This window comes from Pipistrellus kuhlii, unplaced genomic scaffold, assembly GCF_014108245.1.
Source record: "Pipistrellus kuhlii isolate mPipKuh1 unplaced genomic scaffold, mPipKuh1.p scaffold_m20_p_10, whole genome shotgun sequence".
Classification (NCBI taxonomy): domain Eukaryota; kingdom Metazoa; phylum Chordata; class Mammalia; order Chiroptera; family Vespertilionidae; genus Pipistrellus; species Pipistrellus kuhlii.
Window position 1 is genome coordinate 39,052,292 of NW_023425405.1, and position 27,996 is coordinate 39,080,287.

At 34.7% G+C, this 27,996-nt stretch overlaps 1 protein-coding gene across 11 annotated transcripts; it reads left to right on the plus strand.

Moving 5' to 3' along the window:
- Nucleotides 1-18: 18 nt before the first annotated feature.
- Nucleotides 19-26,206, plus strand: KRIT1 (KRIT1 ankyrin repeat containing). 11 transcript variants are annotated; one of them, XM_036429477.2, is made up of 17 exons: nucleotides 19-386; nucleotides 2,750-2,853; nucleotides 4,397-4,556; nucleotides 5,919-6,011; nucleotides 6,841-6,970; nucleotides 9,203-9,446; nucleotides 9,783-9,898; nucleotides 10,067-10,210; nucleotides 13,401-13,557; nucleotides 14,212-14,319; nucleotides 16,100-16,256; nucleotides 17,819-17,970; nucleotides 21,684-21,850; nucleotides 22,541-22,628; nucleotides 23,371-23,577; nucleotides 25,105-25,221; nucleotides 25,715-26,206. In XM_036429477.2, exons 2-17 carry the CDS (start codon nucleotides 2,752-2,754, stop codon nucleotides 25,781-25,783), a joined length of 2,211 nt encoding a protein of 736 aa, XP_036285370.1. In that variant the 5' UTR covers nucleotides 19-386; nucleotides 2,750-2,751; the 3' UTR covers nucleotides 25,784-26,206. The 11 variants fall into 11 exon arrangements, with proteins under 11 accessions (XP_036285370.1, XP_036285368.1, XP_036285367.1 ...); XM_036429475.2 differs by lacking the exon at nucleotides 19-386 and adding an exon at nucleotides 443-547; XM_036429474.2 differs by lacking the exon at nucleotides 19-386 and adding an exon at nucleotides 602-956.
- Nucleotides 26,207-27,996: the final 1,790 nt, after the last annotated feature.

Here is a 27,996-nt window from a genome sequence, read left to right on the forward strand (position 1 = left end):
CTCTATCCTCGCCCGCCCGGGTGCGCCCGCCGGGCGGAGGCTGCTGGGGCCGAGGGTGAGCGCCGGGGACCCGCGGGGAAGGCTGCGTGAGCCGGGGGCGTCGGCGGAGAGGCAGCTCCGTCAGCAGGCGCCCCCCATCCCTCGCCGGCCGCCGCCGCCGCGCCGCCTTTCTCGCGGGAGGGGAGGAGGGGGCGGTGGCTCTCGCCTCCGCCTCGCGGTCAAGTTCGGCTCATGCTCCAGCCCGGCGCGCGCGCCCGCGCACGCACAGCCCCGGGGCTCCTCCCGCGCCCGCCCCTCGTTCAGCCGCGGGCGCACCCACCGCCGACGCCCGAGCCTCCCGCCGCCGCCAGCCCCGCGCAGCCCGCGGCCCCAGCGTGAAGCAGCAGGTAACGGCCGCGGCTCGGTGGCCGACCCGGAAGCTCTTCCGCCGCCGCCGCCGCGAGGCTGTCACGGGTGTGAACCCGGAAGCGATTCCCTCGCCCCGGTAGCAGCGGGATGAAAGCGAACGCCTATGAATGATCTGGGAACCCCCTAGTTCGGGAGAAGGGTGCGGCGGAGTTTATGGTGTTGAAGTGCGAAGAGAGGGAAGGACAATTAGAGATTCTCCAAGTCCCAGACCTCCGAGCTCTAGAGGCGCGGGGGAGGGAGCGCGGCCGGACACATCCGGCGACTCCCGGGGGGACGAGCGAGCGTTTTCCTGCCACAGGAAGTGGGGCCGGGCCGCTAGGGAGAAAGGAAGGGAAGGAGGAATGAGGCCGCGGGGACGGCCCCCCGCCCCCAGGTGACTGACTGTCCTCCGCCCCAGGGTGACTGTCTCACCCAGGGGAGCGAATGTAGCGGTCTGGGAGGTGTGCTTGGCAGCCCGCACGGGTGAGACGTGGAGCTGCAAGATCCAAGACTCCAGCGAGAAAAACAGAGGTGGGAGGCTGGACTAACTCTACATCTGGTTTCTCCAGGCAAGGAATTTATTTCTTCCAAGTTCGCCAAAGCCACTTTTTTGGGGGGGCGGCAGTTCTTTGAGCAAAGAGGCGTGCACATCCTTCCCCCGTGATGGGGTAGCGTCTCACCCAGGCAAAGGATTGCTTTGTTGTCATTTGTGGGAAACCTGTTCACAGTACGCGATTCCAGCTCGGCTCTCCTCGCTACACACCTCTCTCCATCCTTTAAAAAGGGGTTTTTGGCTTTCTTTGTTTGCTTTTTCTCCACGTTGCTTTTAGCTTCACCGGCAGGCTGATCTAGCTGGGCCCAGCTCGCTCTCACTTCCATACTCATCTCACTCTGAGAATTTGTGCGTCTTCACGGTTTCTTCTTGCATCTTGTCTTTTCACGGTTTTGCTGTCCTCATCTTATTTGGAGGAAATGTCAGAAACTCAAAAATATTTTTATAGCAATATAAACTCATTCCATGATCTTCTTTCTCCCCTTAACCCCATGTTTCCCCCCCCCCCCTTAGAATTGGGTTACAGAACCACAGTAACACCTAATATATAGCATATTTAGGTATGCTAGGGATATCATGCTTTTCTCAAATAAACTCATTAAATCTCTCCCCTTTCTCTCCCTCTCTCCCTTTATCTCCCTTCCTCTCTCTAAAAATCAATTTTTTAAAAAAATTTGCTGGCATGTAAATGAGAAAAGCTTATTTAAGAAGATAAATATAATATATTCAATACAAAGAGATGCATTTTAGTCTAGCCATGAGAACATTTAATAATAGCACTTAAGAACATAGAACTATTAAACAACCAAGAGGGTGCTTGAAATTCAGTTACTCATTGGAAATTGCTCAATGAAGATTTAAAATTAGTCGGGGGGAAAAAGTCTACAGATGTATGTATGCATGTATGTATATGTGTGTGTGTGTGTGTGTGTGTGTGTGTGTGTGTATATATATATATATATATAATACATGGGAAGAAAAAAATTGTATTTCTGGAAGTAGAAAATATTTTTACTAGTACATATTGTCAGAAAGCTTTTATCAACTAACCAAATGTTTTTGACTGTGTCAGGCACCTCCAAAGGAAATTATAAACTATACCTTACTTAACTCATTCAAATGTCACATAACAAAGTTCTCTCTAAAGATTCTGGAAAAAGTCAATGGCAGCAGCTACCTAGTTACAGCTTCCAAACTATTAACCAAATAATATGCACTTTGTGCAATTTATAATTGTACCACTTTTTAATTTGTTAATTAATACGTTTTATTGATTTTTTTACAGAGAGGAAGGGAAAGGGACAAAGAGCCAGAAACATTGATGAGAGAGAAACATCAACCAGCTGCCTCCTGCACACCCACTACTGGGGATGTGCCCGCAACCAGGGTACATGTTCTTGACTGGAATCGAACCTGGGACCCTTGAGTCCGAAGGCCAACGCTCTATCCACTGAGCAAAACCGGTTAGGGTTGTATCACTTTTTTGAATATAAAAGGAAGATTTTTATGCAATTAAGACTTCTGAAACTATGAACTTCTGAAAATATGTTGTGTTGGGGTTTTTTGTTTGTTTTTTGTTTTTTTACCTTTAACAGAAAAGGGGAAAAAGATTAGAAGAAAGTCTTAAATTACAAGCTAATGTTTTGAATAGTTTAATGATAAGATATAATCAATCATCTCTGGCTTGCCTTTTAAGTAGTATATATATTCTAAGATAGAAAAATAAAAATGTTATTTAGAAGCGTTACAAAGTGATTATGTGTCCTTTAATGTAATCTTTGAAGGTATTTCTTTGTTTGTTTTATAAAGCAATGGGGAATCCAGAAAACATAGAAGATGCTTATGTTGCTGTTATTCGTCCAAAGAATACTGCCAGTCTAAATTCCCGGGAATACAAAGCTAAGTCATATGAAGTGAGTTCAATCTGCTAACATTTGATTGCTACTATTGAATGTCATTCTCATTTATTTTTATTTACATGTAGTCTTATCATATCCTGTAAATCCTTGTTGACAGCCTAGATGTTGACAAGCTAAAATTGACAACCCTAGATCTCTGCCCATCACTTTTTTTTCTGCTGTATATTTTTGACCATTTTTCTATTCATTGATACATAAGTTATTAGATATTAAAAGGTACTTGTTTGGCCAATACCGGTTTGGCTCAGTGGATAGAGCATCGACCTGTGGACTGAAGGGTCCAGGGTTCGATTCCGGTCAAGGGCATGTACCTTGGTTGCGGGCACGTCCCCAGTAGGGGGTGTGCAGGAGGCAGCTGATCGATGATTCTCTTTCATCGATGTTTCTAACTCTATCCCTCTCTCTTCCTCACTGTAAAATATCAATAAAGTATATATATATATATATATTTTTTAAAAAGGTACTTGAGTTTTCCAGATAATTTATAGATTTGGTTTTTAGTACAATTTATGAAATGACTCTCAGAATTAAAGAAAAAAATTTTAAAGTCAGCTTATTCAGCTGGGACCAGTTTGGCTCAGTGGATAGAGCATCAGCCTGCGGACTGAAAGGTCCCAGGTTCGATTCCGGTCAAGGGCATGTACCTTGGTTGCGGGCACATCCCCAGTGGGGAGTGTGCAAGAGGCAGCTGGTTGGTGTTTCTCTCTCATTGACGTTTCTAACTCTCTGTCCCTCTCAATTCCTCTCTGTGTAAAATCAATAAAATATATTAAAAAAATAAAAAAATAAAAAAAAATAAAGTCAGCTTATTCAAAATTACAGTCTACACATTGTTCTTTGTTATTCTCCCAAGGAGCTGTTTTTTTAACAGTTCACTAAAAAATATCTTTTTACCTTTAGTAAAGTTTTAGGAGATTAAGTTACTTTTCTTTAGTCTTCAATTATACTGAGTGGAGTAGAAGTAGATTTCCAATTGTTTGTATGGAAAATGATACAATAATTAATAATTAATAAATAATAATACAAGAATAAACTGTTTTGTGTATTCACAACTGTAAATATACTTTTGCCACACCCTGTTTTACATGTAGATGTGATGGGAGGGGAGGACCCCAAAATAGAATTATCTTTTCTATGCTGTAGATTCCAAACATCATAAAGTACTTCTAATCTCACCTAACTCCAGCTAATTTTTGTAGCATTTTGCTTAAATGACTTTTTAGGGTTGGTTATCTGAAATCTATTAGAATATCTCAGGGGTTCTCAGAAGGCTGTGCTTTAGCAGTGCTCTGTATCCTAGTTGTCAATCCTGGCTGCACTGTTGAATCACCTGGACAACTTGAAAACTTCCAGTACCAGGACCCCGCACCCTAAACATTTTCATTTAATAGGTTTGAGATGAAGTTGGGTATCAATACTATTTAAAAAGCTTCCCAGATTATTTTAATATACAACTAGTGTCTAATATGCAGCTGGCTTATATTCTAGGGTAAATAAATTTGATTTAAACTTTCTCTTATTGTTTTTCTTATTTAAGATTTTATTGCACGAAGTTCCCATTGAAGGGCAGAAAAAAAAGAGGAAGAAAGTTTTGTTGGAAACTAAACTTCAAGGCAACAGTGAAATAACACAAGGCATATTGGATTATGTAGTAGAAACTACCAAACCAATTTCTCCTGCAAACCAGGGTATCAGAGGTAAAAAACAACAATAAAACTTTGTTTGTTTCTTTCTCTTTTTCTTTCTTATGCTCTTCCTTTTTTAAATTTAATTTTAATAAATCTTTATTATTTCCTGCTGCTCTTTCTTTAATACAGTTGCTTTAAATGCCTATGGAGAAAGACATTTAAAAAATATATTAAAATCAATTTCTTGTTATGCTCCTTTTCATTTAAAAACTTTAAAGAGACAGAAAAATATTTTAATGTACAGCTAAGCCCCTTGAAGATATAACCTGAGTAAAGAAAAAGTAACCTGACTTTAATTTTTTTTAATGATTTAGAGAGAACAACCAAGGGGAGAGGGGTGCCATGAAACTAAAATACAAACTATTTTTGCTAGAAACATAGTTTCATAGGTATCTTAGAACTGCAAAGATGAGAGGTTTTAGAGTACAAGACTTGTAGGTTATTATTTGTCTCCCTTGCTGCCACATTAGGAAAATAAACTAAGAATGGTGGTGAATTCAAAACAATAGTTTGTAGCCTAATCATATATATATATATATATATATATATATATATGTGTGTGTGTGTGTGTGTGTGTGTGTGTATACAGTGTGTATATATATATTATATATATTTATATATATTATATATATATATATATATATATATATATTATATATATATATATATATAAAAGCCTAGTGACAAGAATGGCAGAACAACCGAACAACTGGAACAACTGGTAGCTATAATGCTCACTGCAGCAGCCAATCGGCCCACCCCCAATAGGCCTCCCCCACTGCAATTGAGGGCATGGCCGGCCAGCCAACCTCCCATGGCCTCTCCCCTGCTGGTTTGACCTGATGGGCTGGGCTCCCAGTGGGGTGTGTGGCCAGACCCCACTCATGCACAAATTTGTGTACCGGGCCTCTAGTATTTTAATAAAAATCTGAAATTGAGGACAAATGTTGAAGATTAAGTGAAGAAATGCTAAACTTTTTAAGATTTTGCAACTTGCACACCACCCACTTTTCCTTGACTGTAGTAAAATTCTTAACATCTGCATCCCCGCCAAGTGAGGAGTTATATGCCTTTTGAACCTGCAGAATGCCTTACTGTTGAGCTGCTCTGACAGTTCTTAGCAGGACAGTTTTTCTTGCCAGGCATAGGAAACTCCTTTTATTGAATTAAGACCAAGACCATGAGTGTACTCGTTGATTGTCTACAAAGCAAACGTTATCAGAATTATCAGTTTTTATTAGGGCATATTATAAAAATAGACTGTCCTTAATGCCTTTTTGAAGTAATTTTAATTCTCAGTAGTTTATCAAATATAAAAGCCCATTTTTTTTTTTTTTTTTTATCTTTACTGACTTTTCAAAAAATGATTAGGAAAACGAGTAGTACTACTGAAGAAATTTCCTTTGGATGGGGAGAAGATGGGCAGAGAAGCAGCATTGTTTATTGTTCCATCAGTTGTCAAAGGTAAAGTTCAAGTTTTATCTTAATCTTTTTGTGCCTTACATGCTAAGTTAAAATCTATTTAGGAATTTGCATTCATAGTTACTCCATAATACTGTTATATAAATACATGTTGTAATTAACATAAGATGGAGAAATTTGTTACTTAAATGTATTTTTTTTAAATATACGTTTTTATTGACTGAGAGAGGAAGGGAGAGGGAGAGTTAGAAACATCAATAATGAGAGAGAATCATTGATCGTCTGCCTCCTAGATGCCCCCTACTGGGGATCGAGCCTGCAACCTGGGCATATGCCCTTGACCGGAATCAAACCCAGGACCCATCAGTCCACAGGCTGATGCTCTTTCCACTGAGCGAAACCAGGTAAGGCTAAACAAAGATGTTTTGATTTAAAAGTAATATTCAGGCTTCTAGACTAAAATTAATGTTTTTCCCAGCCATACTTCGGGGGAAAAAGTTCAGTATTTTAAATTATTTTGGAAATCTTATTGATCAGTTTTATAATATTGTTGAGAAAGAGAAAATAATTTATTTAATTTTCCAAGATTATAAATGCTATATTCACCCAAGTGGGTAAGGTCACAGAGCTGCCCATCACTTGACTCCAGGTCTTCTAATTTGAAATGTAAAATAACCCTAGCCAGTTTCAATGTTTGAATCTCTGCCTCCCCCTTCCTCTCTGAAATCAATAAAAATATTTTTTTTAAAAAAGAAATCTAAAATATTTTATGTTATAATTAACAATTTTTATAAACATATTCTTTAAAATAAGAAATATGCTGTTGTAAACGTTTTATATGATGGCATAATTCTTCATTTTTCTTTTCCAGATAATACTAAATATACATATACTCCAGGATGCCCAATTTTTTACTGCTTACAAGATATTATGCGAGTCTGTAGTGAATCCAGCACTCACTTTGCTACTCTTACAGCAAGGATGCTAATAGCCTTGGATAAGTAAGAACTGCCATTAAAAATACTTTTTAATAAATCAAATACATGCTGATAATAGAAATTAGCTCTGATAGATACCAACACTTTGCGAAGAAAATAATGAAATTAGTACTATATGTATTCATAAATGGTAAATTATTTTCTCGTTTTTAATTTTTTTTTTTTTTACTTTAAATTCTTTATTGTTTAATGTATTACATACATCTCTAATTTCCCCCATTGACCTCTCCCTGGCTGCCCCCAAACCCCAACACATGCCCTCCCCTCTTTCCCTTCTCCAACTTTGTCCATTGGTTATGCTCATATGCATGCATACAAGTCCTTTAGTTGATCTCTTACCCCCTACCCCCCACTTTCCCTCATAGGTTGGACAGTCTATTTGATGCTTCTATGACTCTGGTTCTATTTTTATTAGTTAGTTTATGTTGTTCAGTATATTCCACAAATGAGTGGGATCATGTGATATTTATCTTTCTCTGGCTTATTTTGCTTAGCATAATGCTCTCCAGTTCCATTAAATGGTAAATTTTATAAAAATTAACATTTATAAGATGACATTGGTTAATAACATTAAATAATTTCAGGTGTACAATATTAGAATTCATTATCTGTATACTCTATTGTGTGCTCATAACCCAAAGTCTATTTTCCTTCCCATATCATATATTTGACCCCCTAACCAATTAACCTTCACCCATCTTTTTTCTCTCTGGTAACTACTATTCTGTTTTTTGAATCTATGAGTTTATTTTGTTCATTTGTTGCTTTTTTAATATTCCACATATGAGTGAAGTCATAAGATTTTTGTCTTCTGTTTGACTTATTTCACTTAGCATAATTACCTCAAGATTCATCATGTCAAAAATGGCAATGTTGCATCATTTTTTATGACTAAATAGCATTCCATTGTATATATGCCACATCTTCTTTATCCAATCATCTGTTGATGGGCACTTAGGTTATTTCTATGTCTTAGCTATTAATAAAGCTGCAGTAAACATAGGGGATATATAAATCTTTTAAAATTAGTGTTTTCATATTTTTTAGTTAGATACCCAGAACAAGAATTGCTAGATTATATGGTAGTTCAATTCTTAATCTTTTTAAGGAGCCTCCATATCATTTTCCATAGTGGCTGCATCAATTTACATTCCCACCAACAGTGCCTGATAGTTTCCTTTTCCCCACATCCTCATCAACACTTGTTATTTCTTGTCTTTTTAATAATAGCCGTTCTAGCTAGCCCTGGCCAATGAGTTCAGTGGCTAGAGCGCTGTTCTTTGCACTGGAGGCTCTAAGGTTCAGTACGTGGTCAAGGGCACATACCTGTGTTTCAAGGTTCCTAGAACAGGGCCACTTTCAGGAGGTAATCAGTCATGTGTCTGTCTCACATTGATGTTTTTCTCTCTCTCTCCCTCTCTCCTTTCTACCTCCCTCCTCCTTCATTACCTCCCTTCCGCTCTAAAAATTAATGGAAAAAATACCCTCTGGTGAGGATTAACCAAGAATCCTATATAATAAAAGCCTAATATGCACATTTCCCCCTCATTCGGGTGGAGCTGGCCAGCCAACCACCTTTGGCCCCTCCCCTTGGCCAGCTCTGCCCTGGCCAACAGTGGTGGCAGGCAGCCACTAGGAACCCTACCTGTGCACGAATTTCGTGCACTGAGCCACTAGTAAATAAATAATAGCTTTCTAACAATTATGAGGTGATACCTTGTGGTTTTGATTTGCAAGAAATGGTAAGTTTTTGAAGTTTCATATAAAAATGAAAAACTCCAAAGATAGGATTGTCCTTGTTTGCTTGCAACATGTTAATGTCATCTTCAAAAATGCCAAAGAATGCCTTGTTTTAATGAAGATTCCTTTGTTATAAAACTAGATTTCGTATTGAGATACTCTCATCATTGAACAAGTCTTTTAATCTACCATGCCTTTGTCTTTCTGTAATAACAGGGCTAATGTACCTGTGTCTCAGTGGTTTAAATTTTAAAAGTGCTTCATGTTTTTTGAAAAGGGTTTTTATTATTATAATGGTTTATACATTTTTTAAAGTAGTTTGCTATGTCCATGAACAAAATTTTTATTAATAGTAAATGAAGTATTTAACCAACATTAATTAAAAATATAAAGATCTGAACATTAGAAAGTATCACATACAAGAATTGGATAGTATTCTATTTTTATCTTCACTTTTGAACAAATGTATCTACTATTCATTCTTTATTTTGCCAGGTGGTTAGATGAACGTCATGCAGTGTCTCACTTTATTCCAGCTTTATTCCGTCCATCTCCTCTTGAGCGGATAAAAACTAATGTCATAAATCCTGCATATGCTACTGAATCCGGTCAGACAGAAAACTCACTACATATGGGCTATAGTGCTCTAGAAATAAAAAGTAAAATGTTAGCCCTAGAGAAAGCAGATACCTGTATTTACAACCCTTTATTTGGATCAGATCTTCAATATACAAACCGGGTAAGAATTGAATGAATTTTGGCTTTGATTTCAAAAGACATCTCAAATGTAGTTTTTTCCCCCCTGAGATAAATGCATCTATTGAAATATTACTAATTGTAAATATTAACATGACATCCATACTTAACTCTATTTATACACGGGTTATCCCAAAAAATGTATATATACTTTAAAAGCTGATTTCTATTACATTTTAAAAATGAAATGTATTTTAATAAATACTGTCTTTATAATTATTCAAAAAATGTATACATTTTAGGGAGATACCTTACATATTGAAGGTAAATATCTAAAGCTCTTAAAGGTTTTTTTGTTTGTTTTATTTTCCCTTTCTAGGTTGATAAAGTAGTAATAAATCCATACTTTGGACTAGGAGCTCCAGACTACTCAAAAATCCAAATTCCCAAGCAGGAAAAATGGCAAAGAAGCATGAGCAGTGTCACAGAAGACAAGTACTGTTTTGATTTTACTCCACCTTGCTTTTTTAAAACTTGCATTTTACTGTTATGGTTTAAAATTAACATGTAATATGCAATTAATATGTAATATAATCATTGCATAAGTGACTCAGTTTATAGCTTCTCAATGATACATAGCTTTCAATTTGTTTTTATGAATAGGGAACGACCATGGGTAGATGATTTTCCTCTCCATCGAAGTGCCTGTGAAGGAGATTCAGAATTATTAACTCGTCTTCTCAATGAAAAATTTTCAGTCAATCAATTAGATAATGACCACTGGGCGCCCATTCATTATGCATGCTGGTAAATAGATTACTTTTTATTTTCCTTTTAGAAAGAATGAATCATCCTGTATAATAAAATCCTAACATGCAAATTGAACCATTGGTGAACCTATGGGTCACTATGATGCGCCCTGACCACCAGGGGCAGATGCTCAATGCAGGAGCTGCCCCCTGGTGGTCAGTGCACTCCCACAGGGGGCGCACCGCTCAGGCAGAAGCCGGGCTCAGCTGGCAAGCACAGAGGCGGTGGCAGGAGCCTCTCCTGCCTCTGTCTCCTCTGCAGTGCTAAGGAGCAGCAAGTAGAGCGGTAAGTAGCAGAGAATAGGCAGGTGGTAAGGAGTGAGGAGTCCCGGACTGCGAGAGCGATGTCTGTCAAGGGGTACCAGATTGCAAGAGGGTGCAGGCCTGGCTGAGGGCCCTCCCCCAGTGCACGAATTTCATGTACTGGGCCTCTATTCGTTATAAATGTTAGTGTTCCTTTTCAAAACTCATTACAACCACTTTTTTTCTACTATGTTTGCCTAATGAGCTTTCTATTTATGTCTTTGATGTGCCTGTATATGTGCTTTCATTCAGAATTGCCAGGTATACCCCATAGGAAAAGTATCATTAGTGTTCTCATGCATTACCAGGCCATACAGAAAGATAGCTGATGACTAGCAAATATCATTGCCCAGCACAGGAACCTAATTTATCTGCTTTATACTGGAGTTGAGTTATGTTTGTTTACCCTTACTATAAAATCTATGTGTTAGCTACTTATGATTTGACCTTGCATTATATTAGTAAAGTATCTTTTTAGTTCTTTGGGAAGCATTCATTAGCATTAAAGCCTTCCTTGTTGTTTTTTTTTTGAGGTTGGCTTTTCCCACTAGTTGTCCAAATGTGGTTCTAGCTCAGTTACTTTTCTCACACCATAGACTCCGCTGGTCTGAGTTCTTAAATTTGTATTCATAGCAGTAGTTAAATGTTTGCTGTTAGCCCATCCTTTAGAGAGCAAGTAATAAAGTTATTTACTTTTTATGGAAAAGTTGCTTTTGACTTATTAAAGTGAACTTCTTTGGCTCATTTAAGAAGTGCCTATATTATTATGTGCTTTTTAAATGTTCATACTTAACTGCATGATATTGAGCAAGGTACTTCATTTCACCTGTTTGCCTCTCATTTTTTTAAATCTGTATGTAAAATGCATTAATTAGATAATATCTAGAGTTCTTTTCAGCTCAAAGTCTTTTGTTTTACTGATTCCAATATTTGTGATCAAGAAGCTAAATATAGTTGCTTTAAATATACATTTTTCCTCCCTTTAAACTATGCCATTTCCTTAAAAATATGCTTCTTTATTCTATTCATATGCTCTTCTCTGCCCATTACAGCAAGTTTTTATATCAAATTTGGAGTCACCCTAAATCTTCTAAATTAAACTTAACAGTTGTTTATACATATTACTAGTAAATACTACTAGTATCAACAGTACTAAGAAAACTGCACATGGTTTACCTGGAAATAAACAAAAAGAGATAGAGAATATATTGTAGTTCAAATCCCAAGAAAGTACACTGTGGAATTAGGAAAGACATAGGCATGAATTTTATTTAGGAATCCCAATTTACATTTGGCTATATTGTTGCCCTTTTGGGAGAAAGGGGGAAGGACGGGGTTATTTTCTCATCCAGTAAAAGAATGGTAATATTTTCAACTATCTATTGCATAAAAGCAGAAGTATGATATAGTATTTAATGTGCTTTGGATTGTCCCTAGTTTTCAGTCTCAATTTTTAGTTCCTAAAAGTATAACCTTTCGCAAGGTTATTTAAAATCTATAAGGATCTGTTTCTTTATCTACAAAATGGGCTTATTCATAGTACCTTCCTTAAGATTAAAGAAGAAAATGCAAATAATGCTTTGAGAGTATCTGGCATATAATAAGCACTCAATAAATATTGGCTATTACTATTAAAGTATTGTAATAATTTAAAGATTTTTATTTTAAATCTAAAGTTCATTAATCTTCAGTATTTTTTTTAAAATCTTATTACTACAATACACCAAGGAAAAGTTTTATCCTTTGATAAAATTAACTTTGTGTCACCCTAGCCAGGTGATTCAGTGGGTTGGAGCATCAATCATCGTTGCCAAAAGGCTGTGGGTTCAATTCCCTGTAAGGACATATTCCTAGATTGTAGGTTCTATTCCCAGTCCAGATATGTACAGGAGGCAACTGATTGATGTCTCTCCTTCCCACCCCCAGCCCCTTCTTTCTAAAAATCAATGAAAACAAATCAGGTCAGTTTTGAAGATGTGCAATTTCCCCCTTAAATGCACCATATCTAAAAACAAATTTCCTTTCCTCTTGCCCTCTCCCACCCATTTACTTCTAAACAATGAATTACTTTTCCACCATTGCTTCAAACTATGTCCTTACATAAGTATTTGGCTGTAACCAAATGTTGGACTCACTACTCACTTTTCTGGGTCTTTTCTTTGCTTATTACTTTTCCCACTACCTAAAATATTTGACCTCTCTTCAATATCTCTTCAGTTTAGTCCTATTTAAAATCCAGTTAAAGTTGTTTGCCTGTTAAAATGCTTTCTTTACAGGACCATCTTAGACTGAAATAATAATCTTCCTTTTCCAATATTTTTAAAGCATTAATTATATACTATCTTGATAAGTACATAGTACCTTATTTTGCTGGTTAGTATCCTAAACTGTTACTTAAATTTTAGAGCATTATGTAACTATTCCATGTTTTTGTTTTACTTCTCTGATTACATTGTACTCCTTTATTAGAGCAGAGACTCTGTATTTTACATATCTTTATGTGTCATCCATTACCTAACATAGCAGCTACATACAGAATTACATCTTTGGGCCTATTAAATCACAGGCCTTTGTGAAAAGTTTATGAATTACTTTCTGATTCTGGACATAAGTTTTGACTAAAACTTTCTCTCTTTAATTTATAATTTTTGTACTCCATGTGCTCTGTCTTTTGTTTGAAGTTATATTTTCTTGGAGTTGATCAGAAATAAACACAATTGAATTGAACCAGAATAATTAATAAGAAATCAGTCCCTAGGCACTGAAAACATTGTCTGTATCTTAGTTCCTTACTCTCTGCCTAGAAAAATCTTAGATTTCTTTGCGATATCTTCTAAAATTTGGAGTTTTAAAACATTTGAAATGACTTTTTTTTTTTTTAATAGGCTTGGAAAGGTTGAGGCCACTCGCATACTGTTAGAAAAAGGAAAGTGCAATCCAAACCTTTTAAATGGACATCTTAGTTCTCCTCTTCATTTTGCTGCTGGTGGAGGACATGCTGAAATAGTACAGATTCTCTTAAACCATCCAGAAATTGACAGAGTAAGTTATTTTCCAGGTTGTTGGGTGTGTTTAATGTTTAAGCAGTGAATAACAAATAATGGCACTAAAATGTTCAGTAGTATACTTGAGAGGTTAGCTGAAAAATAACAAATTTCACTTACTATACCTATTACGTGTAAACTTTGCTTTTATACATAAACATTTTGATGATGATAAAATATGCCTTGCATAGAATGTACCATGTAAGCCACTTTTAGGAGTACAGTTCAGTGGCATTAAGTATGTTTATTTTACTGTTCAATCTTCTACAGAATGTACATAAAATTTAACCTCTTTTCATTTCATATTGTATTCTTCAAAAATATATTTAAGAATTAAAAAGATTTTCTACCCACTTTCTAGAATTTGTATTAACAAGTATTTTGTGAAGGGGAAAAAAAAGATATTTTTAACAAAACCTGAGTTGTATTTGTAATCAGAACTTTTGAAAAACAATAATCACATTGATATCTGTGCTTTAAGTCTTTCGTATTTGGTAATTCATGTTTAAGTATAGCATGTACTAAATATGGTTCTTATTTACTTACTACTTGAGAAAAGTCTTTTTTTAAATCAAACTTAATTTGCCTTTACATTGCCATATATTTATAATGCCTTTTTTCTTTATCCTCTTCTTTCCCCCCACATTTTTAGCATATAACAGACCAACAAGGAAAATCCCCTTTAAATATTTGTGAAGAAAACAAACAAAATAATTGGGAAGAAACTACGAAATTGTTGAAGGAAGCCATTAACAAACCAGTAAGATTATCTTCATAGTAGAGCCAGGCATTCTACTTAAATTGATGAGTCATTTCAGGTTCTGTGGCAGGAGTGGAAGGATGGCTGGTTTTACTGCTTTTATAAAACCTCATGGTTAGACTTCATAAGCATTAAATTTGTTATCCATAATGGTTCAACATTTATTCTTGCTTAACAAAATGAAACTTGAATAAGTAAATCTTTTAATCACTTAAATTTAATTTATTTTTCATTATAATCTCTATACTTGTGCTAATTACTAATTGTAATCTGTTCATTGAAGCATATGTCTCTACTTAGGCCTCCTCAGCAATATTTTATATTTGTAAATACTGACATTAAACATCATTCATTAATTTAGTTTCAGCAAGTTATCTATTACAGATTCATTTTATTCCTCAAGAAAGTGAATGAGTTAAGACTGGAGATTTCATAGCTTTTTTTCCTGCCTATTCACCCTGGCTTTCCATCTAATTATGTCCAAAATTACTAGCAGAGACATTAAGGTAGAAAAGAATTAACAATTAGAAAAAAACTCAATCCTAAAAGTTATAATGATTATAAATCTATCATTAATTTAAAGATTTGAAAACTTGCAAACCAGATAAAAGGATTCATATCAACAGATATAGGATAAAAGTTTGATACCAACAGATATAACTCATGTCTGAGTCTTTCCAGACATTCCCATCAACGAGACAGTAAGTCTTTCTTGAATGTTTCTGTGAATTTAACACCATGAAATGCTGAAATTGATAACTGATAAAAAAATATATGATCTCTCCCTTTAAGGATTATTGCATACTCGTGCACATTCTGTCAAAACACTATAAGCATAAGACAATGGCAAGAAAATAGATGTGGTATATAGGCAACTTTATGTTAAACTTCTTTGCAATTAATTTTCTAGTATAGTTAAAAAACTTTTTTTTTCCTTGCCATACTTTTTATATTGGAATGTAAAAGATAAAAGGAATTAGGTGTTTTATCCAAAATGAACTGTCCTGGAAGTCGTTTGGAGGCCCCATAACCACAAAAATGTTATTGAGAATTTCATTTGTCTCTGGGAATTTCTGAACTGGAAGAAAAAAAAAAAAACTGGCTTAAGGTCCATTGCTTAAAAGTTCTACCTGCACATTTCTATAGTATAATTTGTGGCCCATTAGACTTATGAGGTATTTGACTAACACCAGATTTAGTTAACCAATGTATATCCCCCATTTGATCTCTACATTGGACATAACAGCTTATAAAAAAATCCTCTCAGAAGATTTTGAAGTTGAATTTTTAAAAAACTAATTGGGCCGAAGCCGGTTTGGCTCAGTGGTAGAGCGTCGGTCTGCGGACTGAAGGATCCCGGGTTCGATTCCGGTCAAGGGCATGTACATTGGTTGCGGGCACATCCCCGGTGGGGGGGGTGCAGGAGGCAGCTGGTCGATGTTTCTCTCTCATCGAGGTTTCTAGCTCTCTATCTCCCTCCCTTCCTCTCTGTAAAAAATTAATAAAAATATATTATAAAAAAAAAAAACTAATTGGTCTTAGTTTCTCAAAATTATTTGACGACGGGATATCCAGAGGAAAATGTATTAGAAAATGTAGATAATGAAAGTAAAAATTTAAAAATTATTGCCAGCAGATTCTTACTTGAAGCCATTTTTCTGATATTTTCCATGTTAGAAATCTATATTAAGCAGATGAAGTTGAAATTAAAGCATTTTGGTGGGTTTGGTTGTATAATTTCTAACCAGATTGCATAATTTATTATCATTCTTTGTTCTAGTATGAAAAAGTTCGAATCTACAGAATGGATGGATCATACCGTTCTGTTGAACTAAAGCATGGAAATAATACCACAGTGCAGCAGATAATGGAAGGAATGCGTCTCTCTCAAGAAACACAACAATATTTCACTATTTGGATCTGTTCAGAAAACCTCAGTAAGAAAGTTATTATTTTGTTGTGTGAACATCATTATTCTTTTTTGAGAGTGAGTTGGTCAGTTTCACTTAACATCAAACATCAGTTAATTACTAACTTTTAAATATTAAAATGATACAGTGTTTTATATAAATTATTTGTAGTTTGTTTTTTTTAATACATTTTATTGATTTTTTACAGAGTGAAGGGAGAGGGATAGAGAGTTAGAAACATCCATCAGGTGCCTCCTGCACACTCCCTCCGGGGAATGTGCCCACAGCCAAAGTACATGCCCCTGACCGGAATCAACTCCAGGACCCCTGAGTTCGCAGGCCTATGCTCTATCCACTGAGCCAAACTGGTCCCGGTTGTACTCTTTTATATAAATTATTTGTTGAAACAGGTTAGCCTCCTCCTCACTTAACTCAAACAATATTTTAAGTGGTAAAAACCAAAACATTTCTTATTTGCAATGGAGTTTTATTTGAATGTCATTAAATGTGGGCTCATCCAACTTGCCTTTATTTTCAGTGCTCAAAATAATATAAATTTTTTCCTTTATATAAATTTTCTTTCAGATCTTTTTTATTTAAAATCAATCTCACTATAGATTTATCTCTCAAAGTATTGCAAATACATAAAGGATTTAATTGAGGTTTTTTTGTTTTTTGTTTTTAAATATATTTTATTGATTTTTATCAGAGAGAAAGGGAGAGAGATAGAGAGCTAGAAACGTTGATGAGAGAGAAACATCGACTAGGTGCCTCTTGCACACTCCCTATGGGGGATGTGCCCGCAACCAAGGTATATGTCCTTGACCAGAATCGAACCCGGGGCCTTTCAGTCTGCAGACCAAAGCTCTACCACTGAGCCAAACCGGCTTCAGCTAATTGAGGTTGTTTTGATTGGTTATCTAATGGTTTATTTTTTAAAACAAAGTACTACTCATAGTATCATTAATTAGGCTATCATGAAATTAAGGATCTTAAATAGATTTAATAAATTTTATTTCTTTTAAGAATTATCCTCATAATTCTTAAATAATAATAATAATAATTATTATTATTATTATTATTATTTTAAATCCTCACCCAAGGATATTTTTTCCATTGATTTTTAAAGAGAATGGTAGGTAGGGAGAAGGTGAGAGGGAGAGAGAGAAAGAGAGAGAGAGAGATAGAGATAGAGATAGAGATAGAGATAGAGATAGAGATAGAGAAACATTAACATGAGTGAAACATCGACTGGTTGCCTTCCTCAGGCACCCTTACCAAGGCCCTGGATGGAAGCTGCAACCAGGATATCTGCCCTTGATTGGAAATCTAACCCGTGACTCTTCAGTTCTTGCAGCTATGCTCTCACCACTGAGAAACACCAGCCAGGCCAATTCTTATATTCTTAAAAGCAAAAGCAATCAACTCTAGTTGGGTAGTATTAATTCAAATCAATGTTGATTTAAATTTGCACTTAATTTGTGTGTATTCAGTACTTAAGTGCAAAGAGTTTAATACAAAGTTTCTATGCATTGATATAATTGATCTATTTTTACATTATCATTTATAAAAGGAAAGATGTTTTTCAGGCCTTCAACTCAAACCATATCATAAACCCTTGCAACACGTTCGGGACTGGCCAGAAATACTGGCTGAATTGACTAATTTGGATCCCCAGAGGGAAACACCACAGCTTTTCCTAAGAAGAGATGTGAGACTTCCTTTGGAAGTTGAAAAAAAGGTTTGCTTGAAAATCTTACTTACAGTCATGTAAATGTACAGAATTTATTGAGTTCCTATGGTAGGCACTACAGGCAGAAACTGTGCTCTTCCTGTACAGATGGGGTTTACTTCGGTTTCTCTGTTCAACCCTCACATCCCTTTGGTAAATGGTAGAGTTTGAGTCAACCTCTTTCTAAAGCCCCTGGTTGGTTTTCTTGTATTCCTTCCATTGTCTTAGAATGCAAAAGTCTATCCTAAAGAGAATTATTAGCAACCAGATAGAAGGCTGATTATACAAAAAAAAATTTTTTTCAGAATAGTATAGTGTCAAAGAGAAATTTAATAAAAGGCTAATAAAGTGTGTAAATTTCAAAGGAGCAAAAAGATACCGTCGAATGGGGAGTACGGAAAAGAATATTCTAAGTGGAGAAAATTATATTTGCAAAGGGGACATAAAAGATTGTTCTCTACAATCAGTAAGTAGCTGTTCTCAAGCAGAGAATTATATAGATACTAAAAAAAAGAATACAATTTACATTGGATAAAAATATCTGTTCCAAACAAGTATGTTTGGATTTGAATTAGACTATAAAGGTTAGATAGCTATGAAAATTGCGGTAGGAGGAAAGTCTCAAACTGTGAAAAAAATATAATAATGCATATAATTAAGCAAATGTCAGCACAAGAAAATTTCAGTGACCATGTCCAATTTTGGTAAATGTTTTTTGCCTGACTATTCATATTGTCCCTCTGAGATTTGATCCTGTTACCCAAATATGCTGGAAGATATATCAAAATTTGTATTAAATTTACCAAAAACTAAGATCTTGATTATTTATTAAAAATATGTTAGAATTATTGTACAAATAGAATTAAGGAAATAAAACTACATGATCATCTCAACTAACATAGAAAACTAGAAATAATAGGAGCTTCCTCAATAAGGTAAATGGAGTTTATGAACAACTCACAATATCATACTCAAGTTGAAAGATTGACAACATTCCTCTTAAGATCAGAAACGAGACAAGGATGTCTGTTTTCATCACTGCTATTTTACATAGTACTGGATGTTTTAGCCAGAGCAATTAGACAAAGACGACAAAAAAAAAAAGATGAAAAGGCATCCAAATAATCCAAATATGAGAAAACTAAAACTATATTCACAAATGAGAAACCAATTTAAACCTATTAAGGATGGCTATAATAAAAAATTATAAAGGAAAATGGCAAGTATTGGTGAGGTAGGCTGTAGAGAATTTAGAACACCCCTGTACATTGCAGATGAGAGTATAAAATGGTGCAATCTCTATGGAAAAAAATTTAGTGGTTCTTCAAAAAACTAAACAGAATTCCATATGATCCAGCACTTTCTCTCCTAGGTATATACCCGAAGAATTATAAACAAGAAATCAAACAGTTACCTGTATGCAGTGTTCATTCATGGCAACACTATTCACAAATAGCCAAAAAAGTGGAAACACATTATCCATCAAGAGATACATAGATAAAATGTAGTATATCCCTAAAATGAAATATTATTCAGCTGTAAAAAGGAATGAAGTCTTTATACATGCCATAACATGGATGGACCCTAAAAACATTATGATGAAATAAATCAGACACAAAAAGATAAATATTGTATGATTCTACTTACATTAAGTATCTGGAATAGGCAAATTCATGTACTCGGAAAGTAGATTATAGAGTTGCCATAGATGAGTGGCACAGGGAGAAGGAAGAGTTACCACTTAATGGTTACAGATTTTGTTTAGGTGGTTAAAATAGTGATTGGTCATGGTTGCTCAACATTGTGAATGTAATAAATGCCACTGAACTGTATGCTTAAAAATGGTTAAAATGAAAAAAAAATTTGTATGTATTTTAACATAGCTTTTAAAAATATATTAGATTCATGAAATCTAGAAACAATATAAGTATACTTAGTCTGTCTTCCTTCTTCACCTAAGTAATGTTTTAGAAGTTGGCTGCTAGAGAAAAAGAACAAAAATGATAATACATATATGATAAATTGCATAAGTATTTTATAAATAATATGAAGTAGGCTCAAGTGGGGAAAAAACAAGGCTTGGTAAGTACTTAAGGTAAATCAATATCATAATCTGGAAAAGTAGTGTTTTCTTTCACTTTTTATTGTAATTTAGAAATTCCTACTTGTACTGTCTGAAAAATAGAATAATTGCATTTATTGGTTAGCATCATTCTTTTAGGATTAAAATAGACTGATTTCATTTAAAAAGAACAATAGTTGATTGATACTCACTGAACATACTATTAGGAATTATAACTCAGCTGGAACTTCAAATTCACTAAGTCAATTTTTATTAGAAAAATGTTTTCTTCAATCTTCTTTCCAACATCTTATTTTGAGACATTAAAACCCATAGGAAAGTTGAAAAAGAAAATTTACACCATATCCCATTCAATTAATTACTATAGTTAATGTTTTGCTACATTTGCTTCATATTTTCTCTCTTTCCTCTGTGAGCCATTTAAAAGAGTGTTGCAGACATTATGGCACTTCATCTCTGCATATTTCAACAGGCATTTCCCAAAGGACATATCTATATACTACATTACCCTTTATAATAAAATTAATATTTCTATAATAACATCTAATATCAGATCTGTATTCAGATTTTTCCCAATTGTTTTAAAGTCTTTTATAGCTCCCATTCGTAAGATCTAATCAAGGGTCATGCTTTGCATTTGATTACTAGTTTCTTGTAATCTGGAATAATTCCCTCCTTTTTCCCCATGAAATTCTATATTTATATTATAAAATATTATAAGATATTATTTTAGTTAAAGTGGCAAAAATAATCTTTACCATAAAGAATTGGATCATTGTAAGTTATACTTGGAAGTATTTTAAGTAGTCATTCAGAAACTTTGTTAATTGGTGATTTTTTCCAAGTAGAGGTATATTCTGTAGAGTAGCATTTTTTTAGTATGTTAATCTTTTTGGATAAAATGAAACTTCAAAGTTTTTAAAACCTAAAAAGAAGCATATGCTCTCCTTTAATGTTATTTGCAAGTGCAAAGTATTTTTAGTCAAATAAAACATGTTTGTATTAAATTTTTTTTAACTACATGTACCATATTTCTGAGAATTAACACACTTCCGTTTATCTTCTTTGAGTTTAGTATGAGTTCTTTTTAGAAGCATAAATAGAAGAATGTTTGAAGGATATAAAGAATTTGAGTAAATTTGTGCTCAGATTTACCATATCTCATATCCATAAACTGGTGAAAATTTTTTTGGACTGTAAATCAGAGGTTAGCAAACTATGGCCTATTGCCATATCTAAATCTGCTGCATATTTTTATATATCCTGCAGATTACTAGATTGAAAAATTTTCAGAACAATATTTCATGTCATGTGAGAATTTTATGAAATTCAGATTTCAATAATCACGTATATAGTGTTACTGGAATACCACCACACCCATTTGTTGATGTATTGTCTGTGGCTGCTTTTGTGCTAACAATAGCAGAGTTGAGTTATTATAAGAGACTATGACTCACAAAACTTTAAGTATTCTGTCTGGTCCTCAATAAAAAAAACTTTTAGCCCCTGCTCTTAAGTACTAATGGCTTATTTATATACATAAATGTAATTCTTATTTTTCTATATTAGATAATGACAAGTTGTACTTTTGTAACAGGAAATTATAGCTTAATAACCAAATTATACTTTTTCTTTTAAGATTGAAGACCCACTAGCTATTCTTATTCTCTTTGACGAAGCAAGATATAACTTACTGAAGGGCTTTTATACAGCTCCAGATGCCAAACTGATAACATTAGCAAGTCTGTTGTTGCAAATAGTTTATGGAAATTATGAGAGTAAGAAGCACAAGCAAGGTTTCCTAAAGTAAGTATTTCATGTGAATGTAATGTGTGGTCTTGTGCTATGCTTAAGATTCAATTTAACCAAGAATATTTAGAAGTAAATATTTATACATTAGTTTGGAATTAAGTACAGTCAGCCCTCTGTTTCCGTGGGCTCCACATTCACAGATTCAATCAACTTCAGATTGAACCCACGCATATAGAGAGCTGACTGAGGGACAGCATCCTCGAGAGTCCTGGAACCAATCCCCCTTAGATACCAAGAGATAACTGTAATACAAAGCATGGAATGAGAAAGGAAAAAAAAACAAAACAAAAAATCTATGTAAAGCATCCTTTAAGTTTTACTCTCTAAGTTCACTAAAGCTTGAATGAGTGGTAGGAAAATGTTATAAGGCAGATGCATTTAAAAATTTCACCACAAAAACTAGTTTCATGTTGAGAGAAAACAGGTTTTAGCACATCTTACATTTGTTTATTGTGGTTTTCAATTTTCAAAAATACTTTGTGGTTATTGAAAAAAAAAACATTTCTCTGAATTGAATGTTAAGATTGTGGCTTTTGTTTAAAAATTTCTTAGAGCTCTCTTGATATTTTACAACAGTATTTTTTAACTAAAAACTCAAGTTACTAAAAACCTTTTGTGTCTAAATGATTATATTACTTTAGCTAGTAAAGATTTTTAAAAATATGTTGGCATATTTGCTTACAGTGAAGAAAATCTAAAATCTATTGTACCTATTACCAAATTGAAAAGTAAGGCACCTCACTGGACAAACAGAATACTTCATGAATATAAGGTAAGTTGTGTAATAAAACTAAAAGGACATTTTATAAGAGAGTTGAAAATTTGTTAGTATTATTAATATGCTTTAAACAAAGTTCATAAACGTATAGTCCTGAAATTAAAACAGGATCTTTTGGTTTACATGCCTGAAACTGAAAGGAAGACATTTTTATATTTCTGGTGTGTGTTTTTTTGTTGTTGTTGTTTTCTTTTAATATATTTTAGAGGAAGAGGGGGAGAGAGAGAAACATCCATGAGAGAGAAACATCAGTCATTTGCCTCCTGTATAAGCCTTGACCCTGGGATCTAACTTGAAACCTAGGTATAGGCCCTGACCGGGAATCAAACCTGGAACCTTTTGGTGTACAGGATGATGCTTCAACCAACTGAATCACCTAGCCAGAGCAAGAAAGTTATTTTTGTTTTAAATAATGTACAATCTTTTCATAAATACTTTTTATGTGCTGGATACGATGGTAAGGACTAGTGATTTTAAAAAACAACAACACATGAAATAATATCTCTGTCCATGAGGCACTTAAAAAACCTGGCAGGATAGACAAATATTTTTAGACCCTGATATTTCTTTTTTCTTTTTTAATGTAAAATCTCAAAAGAAAAATTGCTTTTGGGATAATGTCACTTATTCTTCTTGGAGGTTAGCCTTGATTTTAGAAACTGCTTAGTTGGCCTCTTTGGATTATCAAAGGTACCTTCTCCTTTCACATCTCTTTATTTTACTTTTTTTGGTTTAGAATCTTAGTACAAGTGAGGGTATCAGTAAAGAAATGCATCACCTTCAGCGCATGTTCCTACAGAATTGTTGGGAAATTCCTACATATGGAGCAGCTTTTTTCACAGGACAGATATTTACAAAGGCAAGTCCCAGCAATCATAAAGTCATTCCTGTGTATGTAGGAGTGAATATAAAAGGACTTCATCTCCTCAACATGGAAACTAAGGTAGATTTTCAGCTCTTTTTGACTATAATAGCTAAAACAACAGTATTGGCATATGTGCAAGCCTATCATTGCAATTTCATTTTTCAATTGAAAAATAGGTGGTTAAAAACCAAATTATTATCTTTAGGGATTAGCATGTTAATTATAGTACATTTCTACATTGAAATATTGTATCTTTTGGCTATACAAGAGAATGAAGAATATTTTTGTGTAGAATGATCTCCAAGATGTATTTAGTAGAAAAGCAAGGTGCTAAAGCCTATGTATTATGCTACCTTTTGTGTAAAAATGGGGGAAGTAGGTATTTATCCAAAGAAAACCAAAACACTGACTGACTCAAAGAAATTACACTACCATGTTTGATGTAGCATTATTTACAACAGCCAAGATATGGAAACAATCTAAATGTCCAACGATGGATGACTACATTTAAAAAAATGTGATACACACACACAATGGTATATTATTCAGCCATAAAAATAAAAAAAATGAAGTCTTGCCATTTGTGACAACATGAATGGACTTTGAGGGCCTTACAGTAAGTGATGTAAGTTAGACTGAGAAAGACAAATACTATATGATCTCACTTATATGTGGAATATTACCAAAAAAAATACAAAACTGAATATAATAGATAAGTCTAATAAGAATTGTCTAATACCTCCATCACATCATATAATTATCATTTCTTATTTGTGGTGAGAACATATAAGATCATTTAGCAACTTTCAGGTATACAATCCAACATTATTTACTCTAGTCACTATGCTGTACACTAGAACTTACTCATTTTTTTAAAATATATTTTATTGATTTTCATAGAGAGAAAGGAAGAGTGATAGAGAGCTAGAAACATTGATCAGCTGCCTCCTGCACACCCCACACTGGGGATGTGCCCGCAACCCAGAATCAAACCTGGGACTCTTCAGTCCACAGGCCGATGCTTTATCCACTTAGCCAAACCGGTCAGGGCAAACTTACTCATCTTTTAACTGAAAGGTATGCTCTGTGACGCACATCCCTTGGATTTCCCCAACCCACCAACCCCTGGTAACTAATATTTTACTACCTGTTTCTATGAGTTTGGCATTTTTAGATTCCACATACAAGTGTTACATAGTATTTGTCTTTCTGTATCTGACTTATTTCAATTAATGTCATGCCCTTAAGATCTATTCATGTAATCACAGATGACAGGGATTTTATTTCTCATGGCTGAATAATATGCTTGGGGGGGTGTGCATGCGTGCATGCACATGTACACACATACCACAGAATGGGCATCTTTAAAAATTGTCATCAGTGTGATTAAAAAAAAAAAAAAAAAAAAGATGTGTCATTGCTTGAGGCAGTATCTTGAGAGCCTACTATATATGTATCTCTGTACTGCAGGTTGTTTTAAGTTAGTGTGGTGCTTTCTTTGAATAAGTTTTATTCTAACATTAGACCTGACTAGGAAAGTGTAGATAGTAAGAGAAGATTGGTGCTTTTAATAATAATATACAATAATTATTAATTATGTTGTAGGCTTTACTCATCAGTCTTAAGTATGGCTGCTTTATGTGGCAATTGGGAGATGCTGGTACATGTTTTCAGATCCATAGTATGGAAAATAAAATGAGCTTTATAGTACATACAAAACAGGTAAGTACTCATCAATTATTCTGGATTTCTAATAATGAGCTATTATATTAGTAAAATTATTTTTTATAAAAGAACAATCCATTTTACTTCAAGGAAAACTGCTAATATCGATATGTAATGAAATGAAAACATTTAAGGGGGGAAAGCAGGTCTTTCCTAAGCAAACAAAGTCAGAAACTTATCTGAATAATTTATTTCAGTCTTATAACATGAAACTCTCTTTTTCTGCCATTATAAAAAATTCTGGGGAGGATTGCCTCTCTCTTCTGTCAGGTGGTTCTTCCCTGTTCTTGAGCAGTATCCTATCTGAGCCACCAGTTGAATCCAGCAGGTCATTTTCTAAATCCCTTCAAGCTTAAGTAAATATTCTTGACAGGCTGTATGTATCCTGATACGAAAGTTCTTTAAAATAGCTAGAGAACTGCCCACTTCCATCTATGTCATTTACTCATCTAACATGCTTCCTATTTATTGTCAACATTTTACTTTGTAGGCTGGCCTTGTGGTGAAACTGTTAATGAAGCTAAATGGACAGTTAATGCCTACCGAAAGAAATTCTTGAGAGGGAAGCAACTGATATTTAATCCACCGCATTTTGTGATACAGACTTTTTTCCATGAAAGATTTCTTAAACTATTATTTTTAACTAGGCACCAAGACTCTTGTAATATATATGTATACTATTATGTTGTACAGAATCTGTACTTATGTTTGGTGTGTAATATACCAATTACTTTTATATAATATCCTCATAAACTATTCTAATTTTTCAGAGAAATGCACGAAAAAGTATAGGTTGATAGCCTGTATAATGTTAGACAAAATAGTAAGCTTATAAAAAGTTATTTTTGGTAAATGGTAAAGAATTTAGAATGGAATGTGATGAAGTTAAAATACATATAGCTTTGCTATAACTTTGTGTGTCATTTCAAAATATACTTTATCGTCAACATGATTTTAATAAAGAAATGTATTTTCTACTTAAGCCATAATAACACTTATTTAAAACATTTTTCTGTGAACACTTCTCAGCACGTTTTTTAAAGACGTGGTTAAAACGGATCTAAGATAAGCTAGTATTTCTCTTAAGTATATCTCTTGAACCCACTGCATCATAATTACCTGAGAACCTCTTATAAAATAAGGGTTTCAGAGACTCACTTTAAGTAAATCCACTCACTCTCTGGAAATAGCAGGACCTAGAGAATCTTAAGTTTTAGTTAGTTTTCTGTTGAAATATTCCAGACCAAGTAATGTCCTAAAGTTAAACAAATTACATAAAACTTCCTGGCACACAGCACATATGTATATAGATAAACAGATTAAATGACAATCTCTAGATATTTGTAGTTGCATTTATTAAGTCCATGTTGTATGTTTATGAGTTGGCTTCATGATTTATTTATATGGCCTTTGTAGGCTGTAGATCAGCAAATACTTAGTTGCTTCATTTAGGACCGTCTTTACTGATATCAAGTAGCTAACTTGATTAATCTGCTATTTAGTAAAGTTAGAAACTAGCATTTCCAAGCCAATACACTGATTTGTTCTAAGTAAGTTCAAAGATATATAGTTATATTTAAAATTACCCTACAAAAAATATAAATTTAAATAAGTAAATAAATATAATTACCCAAAGATTGCAGGATTTATATATCATCATCTCTTCACATTAACTTCTGCTTCTTTTTGTTTGTTGGTTTGTTTGTTTTAGAGAGGAAGGGGAGAGAGATTGAAACATCAATGATGAGAGAGAATCATTAATCAGCTGCCTCCTGCATTTCCCCAACTGGAGACAGAGCTTGCAACCCTGGCATGTGTCCTTGACTGGCATCAAACCTGGGACCTTTCAGTCCGAAGGCTGATGCTCTATCCAATGAGGCAAACCAGCCAGGGCATTATCTGCTTATTTTGAATGATGTTCTATCTGAGCCTTAATAAAATTAAGATTATGTTGTTAAGCTTAATAATAAAGCCTGATTTAATTCTGTGCTAAGCACTTTTGATTCTGTATAGACAATTGCCTGGTTCAGTTTCATCCATTCCAATGGCCTCAGCTGTTACTAAGAGCCCTGTTGACCCCCAAATCTAAGACTTCAATCTCTCTCTGAAATCCAGATCTTAGTTTCCAATTTCCTACTATTCTAGCTCCACTTAAATGACCTACACAAGGATCTTTAGCTTCATCATAACTAGAAACAGAATTGTTTTGTCTACTTGCTCCATCCTATACTTGTATTATGTGATTGGTTAATGGCATTATCAAATTTCATCCAATTACTTAGCCTGGCAATCTTGAGAGTGGTCTCAACTTTTCCCTCTTTAATCATCCTACATGTTCTATTTATTGAATTCTGCCCAATGTAACGTCAGTCCTTTCCCATTCCTTCCTCCCTGTTTGCACAGCAACCATCCTAGTTCAAGTCTGCACCATCTATTCCTAGGCTCCTTGTAGCTTCCTCCTCTGACTCAGGCTCGACACCCTGCTCACCTATCTGTCACACTGGTGCCAACCTAACCTTTCTCATCGATCCGATTATTTCATTACCCTTTGAAAACCCTTTTCACTACATGTTGAATTAAACTTCAGTTCTTTAGTATTGAGAACAGGGCCCTTAATACGCCGTCACATACCTTAAACTATAGAGAATGATTTCTGTACAATGAAAATGGAAAAATATATATCATTTTTCATACTGTTGAGCATTTTTAACATCATTACTCTGAACTCTGTTTCAGATAAATTTATTATCTCTGCTGCATTTATCTCTTCTA